General features: G+C 33.2%; 1 protein-coding gene across 1 annotated transcript in view; it reads left to right on the top strand.

The window, feature by feature from the left end:
• Window positions 1-12279, top strand: part of LOC130440968 (uncharacterized) — a 34693-nt gene that overhangs the window by 7078 nt on the left and 15336 nt on the right. The window contains exon 2 of the mRNA XM_056774389.1: window positions 11205-11447. Within this exon, the coding sequence (XP_056630367.1) occupies window positions 11205-11447 (243 nt within the window). The remainder of the gene's footprint in view (window positions 1-11204; window positions 11448-12279) is intronic.

Genomic DNA, 12279 nt, shown 5'->3' with positions numbered 1-12279 from the left:
GTGGTAAAAAGACTCGTCCACGGTTGTTGCTCTACTGTAATAAGCTACGGGCGTTAGCCCACTGCTTGTTTCTTTGAAAAGAATACCGGCAATGCCTTTCGAGCTTGCGTCAGTATGTAGTTCTTTTTTTGAATCTGGGTTGTATATCGTTAAAACAGGTTCATTTATAAGAATTGATTCTATTTTTGGGACTGCTTTATTTTGACTTTCGCCCCAATGCCATTTTACGTTTTTTCTTAGCAATTTCGTTAATGGTGCGACTATTTCGGCATGATTTTTAATAAATTTCCTGAAAAATGAAATAAGACCTAATAACTGTCTTACTTCGTGCACATTCGAGGGGGTTTTAAATGTTTTTATTGCTTCTACCTTTTTTGATCTGGGTTTGATTTCGTTTTCACTAACTTCGTATCCCAAAAAATCAATTTTAGTTTTGAAAAAATAACATTTTTCCAAGTTTAATTTTAAGTTGTTTTTATCCCATATCTCTAAAATAGTTATTCCATTTCCTGAAATATCGATTTTTATGGAATCAAGATATGGTCAAGGTAAACCTTGACCCTGAGGAACTCGTATTGGCCGTGTGAAGTTATAAAGGCTGTTTTATCTATAGAATCTTTTGTTAAAGGAATTTGATAATAACCTTGTTTCATATCCAAGCTACAAAAATATTTATTTCCGCCTAATTTGTTTATAAGGTCCTCAATATTTGGTAATGGGTAGCGGTCTTTTACAGTAATAGCATTAAGCTTTCTATAATCAATGCATAGTCTATAATCTCAATTTCGTTTTTTTTACCAAAATGGCGGGGCTGGCATATGACCTATTAGAGGTTTATATAATACCTGCTGATAATAGTTCATTTACCTGCTCTCGCATTATTGTTTTTTCTTTATCTGACAATCTATACGGTTTATAGTATATTGCTTGTTTTGAATTTAAGGTTATGGAAAATTCAGTATTTTATATTTTGCCCAGCTCGGCAGGAGATCGTGCAAAGCAATATTGTTTTAAATTTGGTAAATGAAACAGATCATCCATTTCGCCATCCGCCAAATCACCTCGTTTTATTACAGAAGACTCAATGTTATTTAAATTTTTGACTTTAATACTATTTTTATTTTCACCTTCATATTTTGATAAAGTTACTTGATTGGGCTTTATTTCCAACATGATATTCAGTTGACTCAATATAGGCTGTCCTATAATAATATCAATATCATTTATTGCTGTATTCACTATTAGGATATCTGTAGAAAAATCTATTTTATTTTTTGAAACATCGGTTTTAATTAAGCCCTTTGGAATCACAAATGACCCATCAAAACCTCCAATAACCGTAGTAGAGGGCATCAATTGTAATTTTGTTTGATTTAGAAACTTTATATTTGCCACATTTATTGAACTACCAGTATCTAAATACCCTCAAAACGGAATATTATTTATTATAACAACCAATTTATATAAATCATTTTGTACTTGCCCTAAAGTGTTGACCTCCTCAACGTTCTTTTTCTTATGCCAGCAGTCATCCTGGCTATGTCCTAGTTTTTTGCAAAAATCGCATCGTTTTACGTCCTGCCTTTATTTGGAACTAGCTTGTCGTTTCAAGCAATACTTGGTAGCGTGGTTTATTAGACGGCATTGTTGCGTAAGATTCAGCTTCGCATGATAGTAGTGGTCATGCTTTCGTCGGGACTTTTTTTCGTGCGACTAGTTCTTCTAAGACAGTGGCGTAATCAACACATTTGGGAAATGCCCTGGATAACGCTGTTTTCCACTCAGCCCAAGTTCTGCCATAGTTGTCCAAACGAAAAAACCACTCACTTCATTTGCATGTATCCAGTTTTCTCATAATTGGTCCATCCGTAAACCTGGGAAAGTTGTTCAATTTTATTTAGCCATGAAATCACAGTGTGATTGCGATCATAGGGATCAAACGGCGGAATAATGTCACATTTTACTGTTAGTTTTCCAGTGTTGGTATCTGTGGCTGTTACGCCGTCATAGTTTAAATCTTCTGAAGTCGCTAAAAGTCCTGGATTTGAGTCAAATTTTCTTTTTAGAGCAGCTGTAATTTATTTTTGAATAACTTTTCAATAAAATTGTCGTACATTTGACTTTTACGTATTTCCGCATCTCCTTCCTCGATGTCACTCATTTTGTCCGTAAAAAAGCCACTTTTTTAACACTTTTAACCGGTAAAATCAAAAACAAAAATAAAGCTGGTTTAAGATCCCACTTCTGAATTATTACACGAAGCTGAAAGGAAACGCATTTATTTGGAAACCACAGTTTTATTGTCACTAAATTCAACTATTTAACATCCGCACCAGCCGTTTGCTGAGAACATAATAATAATGACTGAAAACTAAAATCATACCTCGTTTCTTCGTTTTCTAATTCGTCAGTGATAAGCGATTAGTCAAGTTCTTCAAAAAAACACAAATACCTACATCGATGACTCATTGCTTAAAAAATACGAATTTTTTATAATGAAAAATCGAAATAAAATTATACAGGTTGTTACAAAATATGAATCTAATAAGAACACGATTCTACCCTACATTGTAATACGTATAAACTAATAACAAACAAGTATCCAATCATAATACATAATATTCTATTCATAATACATAATATATTATCGTTTTATTCACACCTATCATCTTAAATGCGCCTTTAATAGTCTCATTGGATTTGTTATCCAACTGTTCCGAAATTTCTAAGTAAGTGCTGATTCCTTGTGCTCCGTATTTATCTGGAATTATTCGTCAACTGAAGTGAAGCGTTTCTATTAATCTCTCTCTCCATGTTGATTTCCCGTAGTTAAATAATCCAGACAAACCCGAGGTTTAGTGATTGTACTTATTTTGCGTAAAGAGATGACCTTTACTATATCATCATAGTAATAATATATATATTCCATCGATAATCTGCTTCTTGCGATGCCTTATACAATATTCCTGCAATTTGGATAACTGTAGCAACCTAGAATAATATTATATGAATAATATAATGAATAATACATCATTGTATACAAAATATTTAAAGATAGATTTTATTTTATTAACTATCGAAGAACAGGAATATGATAGCCGTTACCAATAATTCCCACATTAATACTCATGATATATCATGCCAAAACGATCAAATATCCTTCAAAAATTATATTTATTAGTAATTTAAGCATTAAAATTGATTATCCTTGGTTAGGTTAGGGATTTTGTGAATAAAAAATAAATACGTGCTGTCAGATTTACTGTAATTCATAATGTTACCCATAAGTCAATCGAACTCTTTTGTTTCGGCTGTATTTTCATCTACTGCAATATTTCGACAAAAAATACTCACTTGGACTACATTTTAAGATTATTTTCAATATGAACGAGTTATTGATCAGTCAATTAATACACTCACTTGGCAGATAGTATTCTAAACGTAATTTAATATTGCGTTCGAGTCAACTATTCACTTTCTTAGCTATCTCTCGTATTTTAATAGATATTCCTTATTATAAATGCACGGATTTTATTAGCTATTTCTGATTAATTTACAGTAAGTGACGATCCCGAACATTCAGCATCATGCATGGATATGGATAGTTTTAAATGCAGAAAGCCACTGAAAATTAATGTTTATTCAACACTCGAAACTTAATGTTCTCAATATCCACCCAACATCGACCATAGTTTTTTTTATACTTATTTGGATTGGAAACATCAAATTTTTTCGTGATAGAACGTTAAGGTAAAAAGTATTAAGACATATCAAAAGAAAAATTAAGTTTTGTTTTTATTTTAAAGAACTATGATGATTTTTATGAGTTGGCCGCCAGACCGGATCGAATGTTTTTCGAAATAAAAATATTTATTTTCAAGGCAAATTCAAATACGTGGATAGATAAAGAACTAAAATATGTATCGCTATTACCCAACGTGTCATAGTTTTAAATGATGATCCATAATTTACAAAAGTAGTATCAAAAAAGCTTTAAATGAAATACTTGAATTGGGACCCTTCTGGTTCTTGACATCAAGCCATTATTTGTGAATTACTTGCAACACTTCATTAACCGTATCAGGTTGTATTGTAATGACTTGCATACGACACCTAGCTTTTAATTTCTGAATATTAATGGATTGATTGTCGTATAATTTTGAATTCAAATAAACCCACACTAAAAACTAGTGCACTAAGGTCTTGTGACCTGGTCGGCTTCGATGAACCTCTTATCTGAATCCATTGATCTGAAAATGTTCCATTTAAATTATTATGTACTCCACATCATATTGAGAGAGCACCTGGTACCATATTACGTTATTTGACAGAAGCGAATCGATAATTCTGTTGTAAATATTATCCACCTAGTGGTTAACCCTTTGAGGGAGTAAAGGTTTTCATCATCCAATGAAGTGGCTTATTATCGGCAATTTTGTCTGCGATAGAAGCAAAAAAGAATAGAAAAGAATTTATAAAGCCACAACTCATTTCAATATATTTGGATTTTTTTTCTTTGCAGATAGTTAATTTACGAGGGGTTATTAAATTGTTCTGTATTAAGAAGCAGTGTAATTCTTCCAATATCAATTGCAGATTATAAAAACCTTTGCAGACAATTTTGTTTCATCTACCATAGGCGTAAATACCTCATTGTATAAATTTATGATTCTTATAAATCCTTTTAAAAATATGTATATCTTATGCAAGAAAGTTGGACGGCATTATACGCTGTTATTTAGACAGATGCACTAAATTGTAGTCCTACTTGGAACTCAGAAAAAAATCATTCTCTTACCTTGTTAACTTGCTACAACTTAATATTAAATTATAAAACATAAATAGCCAAATAAAATGTACCTGCCTGTAAGGGAGTTTGGTTTAAACACGGTACCAGACGTAAACTAAGCCCTTTTTGTACCACATTCGTTTTTTTTTCTGGAAAACAAAGTAAAAACCCTAGAGAAAATGAATTTTTTGCAAATAAAACAAAAGAAAAATTTCAAAGTATTCAAAACAATTTCAAATCCAAAAAATTCAAAAATGCAAAGTATCTTTATAAATAATCATGGTAGTCAGAATTGTCTGAACTAGAGTCATCATTTGATTGAATTATTAAGGAATGTGAAGAGGGTGATACCACATACTAATCTTCTTTTTCGACATTTTAAACACAGTTTTTCCAAAGCTCTTGGCGGTCTGCTGCTAGAAGTTTCTTTACGAGTTCTTTAACCTCTTTAGTTATGGAAATTGATTACATTTTCATAATTCTGATTTTACATTTGCCCATATTAACTCTATAGGGTTAAATATGCAATAGTAAGGAGGTAGTCTGAGAAGAGTATGACCCTGTTCTTTGAACAGCTTTTCAATATAATAAATTTTCTCTAACTTCAGACCTCTAATCACAGTTTTCCTTACATAAACTATAAATTGTCCTACATATAAAATCTTCAGTAGCTTAGTCAACTGATTTCAGTTTTTCTTTACATAATTTCGGTTCTGTGAATGATCCACACCAACCCCTTTCGTGACTACTTTTCTTTTTCAAACATTCGAATATATTTAAAATAACTTGCTGTGTTTGTATATCTAAATGTTTATTATTAAATTCATACCTGTATTTATTCTCAATACACAGTGCAATTTCATTGTCTTCATTCACCCATGGTCTAAAGAGCTCCATATTTCTATTTATTTGAAGAAATTTATGAATTAAATAAATCTCAACAACCGACGCCACTGCTTATCGCAGGCTGTCTGACAGGAATATTTCGAAGAAATTATGTACATATGCCTTATGATAGCTTAGGCCAATAGAAATGCATTCACGGCAGTAGCTAGGGGAGGGCATTGTGGGGCAATGCCCTACCTTGAGATCACAATGCCCTACCTTAAAAATACCAAAAACTAAAAATTAAATTGTTTTTTCAAAGTTTGCGATAAAAAAATTGTAGCGATAGGTATCTAAAGTTTTCCGAACATACCACAGTTTGTGACATTCATTTCATATTATAATGCTTTGTTCTGTGTATAGATGGCATTTGAAGCACCATCACATGAAGCGACGGATCTATTTAATTATAATATCTGTGATGCAGAGGGGAACCCCCTTTTAAACTAATTATAAACTAGAGATGGATTAGGATTGTTTGTAGTTGGGTTAAGTGAAGTGTAATGTAAAGAGTGGTTTGGTTAAAAATCGATACAATTGTTATTTTTATTACTATAAATTGAAGATAGATTGATTTCGCTATGGATATACGGGCTTTCTTTGGATAAAATCATTGAGTTTAAGAACAAATTGACCACGAAGAACCTCACTGCTTAAAACAGGTGGAAGCACAAAATACAATTGCTACTCCTAGTTCCATGGCAATAGGTTGGTCAACACATGTTGGTAATGTTAGTTATGGTATTTCACCTGATATTGCACAAATCGTAAAACCAATGAAACGAGCTGTTTTAGACAAAACAATGCAACAGGACCTTTGATTCCGATTGTTTTAAGCGTTATAAATGGTTGCAGTTTTCTGTCGAAAAAGATGCTGCTTTTTGCTATCTATGCCAGCAATTCTCACCTCATGGAATCAAACAGACTTCGTACACTTCCACAGGATTTAGAAACTGGTAAAATGCCACTGATTCTAAAATCAATTTCTCATATTCCAGCTATGTCGATTTGGCCGGAGAAATTACAAAGAATATCTACATCTAGCAGTGTTGAAATGTTAATAAATCATTAAGTATTAGAAAACATATAGTGAAGTCTATCATTGAAGTAATACAATTTCTAATTGTCAACGAATTAGCTTTGCATGGAAATTATATTTTGGAAGAAGAAAAGAACAAAGATTATTTCAGAATTTATTTAATTACACATGTATGAAAGATCCAAATTTGAACGAGGTTATCACTCATATACTCTAAAAACGATATTAATGAATCTGACGTGAAATGGTTTACACTAATGGAAGATGGGACGAGAGATAAAAATAACCCCGAAAATATTGTATTAGCAATACGTTACATCATTGATGGTATCGCCAATGATAGTTAAGACTACTAAAAAACCTTAATGCAACCACTTTCACAGAATTAACGTTAAATACCCTTACGGAAAATAACATTGATCCCTCTTGTTTGCTTAGCCAATAGAAAATAAATTGGGCCGAAAAATTCCTTACGTCCACTGCTATAAACATCCCTTGCACTTAATAGTCATCAGAACTATCTCAGAAATGATTTTGATTCGTTTATTTTTTGACCAATGCATCATGTTTTAAGAATTTTTTCCATCATTGTAGATTAGCTGCCTTATATGGTGGAAAAAAGATTGACCGACTCCTCGAATAACGCTGGTTTGGAACATTTGGCATTTACAAAAGTGGTATACGACAATTTTTCATTGATTTTGCAGACTTTGGAAGAAATCAAAAATGGAGAATTCAACGGTGATGACGTCGCAAAGAGTATCGGTATCAAAATGTCATGCTTGATCTGGAATTATGCATGGCCATGATTGTGGCCAAACAAATCTTAACCACGCTACAACCTACAGCTTTTCAAGCCCGAAGCGCAAGATTGAAAGACGCTATAACAGTCATAAATTGTGTCGAAGATGAAAATATAAAATTAAAACCGGATCACATTCACATTCACAAATTCTGGAAGAAGTTAAGTCTTTAACAAGCAACAACTTCAGTGAATCTGAAAAAAGGACACAGACAGGGCCGGATTAAGATTTATAAGGCCCGGGGCTAAAATAATGACGGAACCCCCTTAAGGAATTCGAAAACCCGGAAAAATTCACAAAATAATATCAATAGGTACGTTAGATTTGTGGTATCAACACATCAAAAAATACAGAATGATTTCCAAATGATGGGGCCCTCTTGGACCTGGGACCCGGGGCTATAGCCCCCCCAAGCCGCTAGCTTAATCCGGCCCTGGACACAGACTTCGAAGATGCAAGTAAAAAAACGAAATCGGATGGATGACTATTTGACGTAGAAGAGAACATAGAAGAGAACGACGAGCCATCTACATGCAAATCTGGAAGTTCAACTATCTTGTTCGCTTATTCCTCATCATTGAGTATTTGATAGTTCTTAGATCCATGCTCATGTTCTGTCACAGAAATTATTTGTCCACGAATAGCTATTGAATGTACCTCGACTCTAGCTACAGCTCTGCATGCATTTATGTTTATGATTCGATGTTTTCATAAGTAGACAGTGGAGATGATGTGTCCACGTGGACGGCTTGTTAGCTGTTTTTCGAATTTTACACGGGAAGTAAACATTATTTTTCATTACTTAATTTGGCATGAGTGTCGTGCGTATTTAGGAAACATTGATTGTTCCTCGCATAAATGTCTTCTGCAATGGATATTGGAAGAACTATAACATTTTATATAATTATTTTTTTGTTTAGTTTACATTTTAGTTCTATAGTGAACGGTTCTGTGTGGTTAATAAAATTTTTTAACGTCAAAATGAGAAGACTTAAGCACCTCAGCTGCAAAATTTCTAATAAGAAGTTTTGTTATTGTTTGTGAAGTCATAAACCAGATCATTTTCTGAAAATGTGAGAAGGGTTTTTTTCATATATTTTAGTGTTATAATCAAAGATCAAGACCAAAAAGTAGGTACTACATGTGTGTCTTGTTAGCTGTAGTATGTCATTAGTTCAGCGGATGAAAGGCAAGAGAACAAGTATGCCTTTTGCAGCTTCAATGGTATAACAATGACCCACCAATCATTTTGATGATTACTATGTTTGTATGTCGAAGACTGACGGTTATTTCTGAAGAAAAGCGTAAGATCGAATATCCGAATTTGCAATCAGCTATAAGACCTGTTCTTCACAATAGAATCCAGTACCAACGGATTGGCAAGATATTGTTTCGGAAGAGTTGAATCTTCTTAGTTTCCGTTTTAAGATAGCAAATGAAACGAGAATTATACTCACACACTCTGTAACTTGGCTTCACAGCGTTCACATCTAAGTTGGAATTTCTGGAATCGTTGGCGATATTCATACTGAATACACTGTTTACACCAGCACTACACCAACACTTCCAATTAGAGATGATAACTTGGTTATCGAAACGCGCATCAGGCAGTGTAATTGTGAGTGTTGGTGTAGTGGTGGTTTAAACAGTGTATTCAGTACAACCATTTACATAGCAAATTTCGGAAACTGAATGGTGCTCAAAATTATTTAAAAAGCTCGTATTCATCTGACTAGGACCATTTTACTTGACCCTTCTATTGAGGTGATAAAAAAATTCAGAAAAGAACAATTATATAGCTATTATATATATATATATATATATATATATATATATATATATATATATATAACTATAACTATATAACTATATAACTATATAACTATATAACTATTTTGTTTTTCTTCGTTATTACTCAGTGATTATATCAATAAAGAATTCTATCTTACCACTTTTTACTTATCATTTGAGAGAGTTGCCAGTTTAACAGCTGTATAAGGTGCATGTTAGGTGAATAATACATTATTCGAGAGCCTTGTTATCTTTTCATCGAGTGTATCGTGGCGTCTGTAGAATAAATATTATTGATCACGGAACGTTGTTAGAGATAATTCTTCGACCAAAATTTGTCAAGAAAATCCACTTTACTGTGGAACCTGTCTTAGGCAATTCCAAAAAAAGCGACCCCCCATTGAATGTAAGCAAATTCAACTATTCATAAAATCCTTCCAAAAAAGAAAAATAACTTTTTAATGCCGTTAATGACTTTTATTACCATTAATGACAAATCCTCTGAAAGTAGACTAGTTATGAACGTAAAAAATATATTATCGTGACAATAATATGATAATCAACCAAAATTGTTACTTATGCAATCATTCAGAATTACTCTATAGTGAAAGAATATGGCTACGTATAAGTTTGTTCTCTACCTCTAAATAACCCTTAGACAAAGTGAAGGACTTAAAGCGAACTGATTATTATGTTATTCTTAGTAATTTGCCCAGTTAACAATTCGGTAAGGAGACTCAAATGACACTGTCACTAACTTCGTTTTGAGATACGGTCGTTCTATAATCAATATTAGTGTCAATATTAAAATGATATAACATTCTGCTCATTCTATTGCGGTAAGTCATATTATGAATTGATCAATTGATTTAGTAAAAAAATGGAGAATGTCGTATAAAGTAAATATAAGTTAGGCCAACTCGTGAAATTATTATAGTTCTTCACAATAAAAACAAAACTGAATTTAGTTTTCGATATGACTTAGTACTTTTTACCTTAATGTTCTCTAACGAAAAAAATTTAGGTTTCCAATCCAAATAAGTACATACAACAAAAATGGACGTCGATTTTGGGTGCATATTGAGAACATTAAGTTTCGAGGGTTGAGTAAACATTATTTTTTAGTGGCTTTCTGCATCTAAAACTATCAATATTAACCCGCACGATACTGAATTTTTGGGATCGTCATTTAGGGTCAATAACTCAGAAGCAGTTTATCAAATCCGTGCCTTCAGAACCGGAATTAGGCATGGGCCAACCCGGGCGTGCGCCGGGGGCCTCCGCTGCGGGGGGGCCTCGCGACGAGCCATATGATTGATTTTTAAACATATGAATGCAAGCGAAAAAATACATCCATAGCCAAAGTTCCGAAAAATCATATTTAAAAAAATGAAAGCTCGAAGTTGCGCCCAATGCATGGTATCGCTGATTTATTTTTTAAAATCACAACGACGAGTTATAAACTTAAACTTAAACTTAAGGCCCCTTAAGTATTTTGGCCCGGGGGCCACGATGACTCTTAGTCCGGCTCTGCGTGCCTTTGTAGTAAGGAGTAACTAATAAAATACGAGAGATAGCTAAGAAAGTGTATAGTTAATCCGAACGCAATATTAAATTACGTTCAGAACACTATCTTCCAGGTGAGTGTATAACTTAATGCTGATCAATAACATGTTCATATTGAAAGTAATCTTGAAACGTAAGTGAATATTTTCCACGAAATATTACATTAAAAGAAAATACAGTCAAAACAAAAGTGTCCGATGGTCTTTCTCCCGACAAAGCAAAAATCGTTTATTGGTTAGATTATGAAACTGACAACATGTATGTTGTGATGAGATAATAATTCAATAGTTTCAGTTATTTTCCAATAATAATTCAGCCAGTTACTTTACAGATAGAAAACAGGTTGTTAGCGAAACGGAAAAGGTCCCTTCCAAAGAACACAATGAAATATCCAAAACTATTGCAAAACCGGTAGTAAAATACGTGTGTCCGGAAAAGGAAGTCTCTAAGCCTTTCTTTGCTTTACCTTGTTCAATAAAAAAAGATTGTGATGTATTCGGACGATCTACTCTTTGCTGTGATAAAAGATGCATTCAAGGTATCACGCCTCTAGTATCAAAACCAAAACAATCTGGTAAGTTACATACCAAAATATTATTTTAATTTTATTTATTCTGCATAATAATCTTTAATATATATAATCTGCACTTGACAATATTTATCAATGGCGAATTGATAAGAGAATAAATACAAATTATTTACAATATAATACTAGTGAACATATTGTTTATACTATAACTACACCAATACTCACATTTACTGAGTTCACATTCAGTCTCTGAAGACGGTAATTTCGTTATCGAAACGCGCGTCAGACAGTGTGATTGTGAGTGCTGATGTAGTGGTAGTGTAAACAGTGTGCTGTATATGAGTATCATCAATGGTTTCAAGGATTCCAACTTAACATAGTTTGCAGGTGATAGGCGGTGGGTAACGTTGTCCGATTATGTATTAAATTATTTTTAGATGTAGTTATTTTGCTTGAGTAGGTGGTAGGCTATGCGGTGGTGTCGTCTGGCTGTCATCCGCGTTTATGAAATTAAACAGATTCAGAAGGCATCGCCCGCGGTAGTCCGGAAAGTTTGCAGTATATTTTCATGTTTTGGTGTAACCGCGTGTGCTTTTCAACAATACCGAAGCACGTGATTTCAAAAGACATTGCAGTTGATGAACAACAACAACAGATGCGTTTAGGAATCACGAACAAATGCAATATGGCATACAAGATATTTCAGAACACAACAATTGTAAGCATCTTTCTGGTTCACTCGATAGGGCCGACGGGTTCATATCCAATTGCCATATACTGTCATTTCCTTTTTCCAATAATAATTAGCTTGATTCGACCATTAGTATGACACATTTATGCAGTTATTTATTTTTCCTGGAAGGCAATCATTTTTTTT

This window comes from Diorhabda sublineata, chromosome 3 (assembly GCF_026230105.1).
Source record: "Diorhabda sublineata isolate icDioSubl1.1 chromosome 3, icDioSubl1.1, whole genome shotgun sequence".
NCBI classification, from domain to species: domain Eukaryota; kingdom Metazoa; phylum Arthropoda; class Insecta; order Coleoptera; family Chrysomelidae; genus Diorhabda; species Diorhabda sublineata.
The sequence above is the reverse complement of the archived record's forward strand: the minus strand, read 5'-3'. Positions and strand labels throughout refer to the sequence as shown.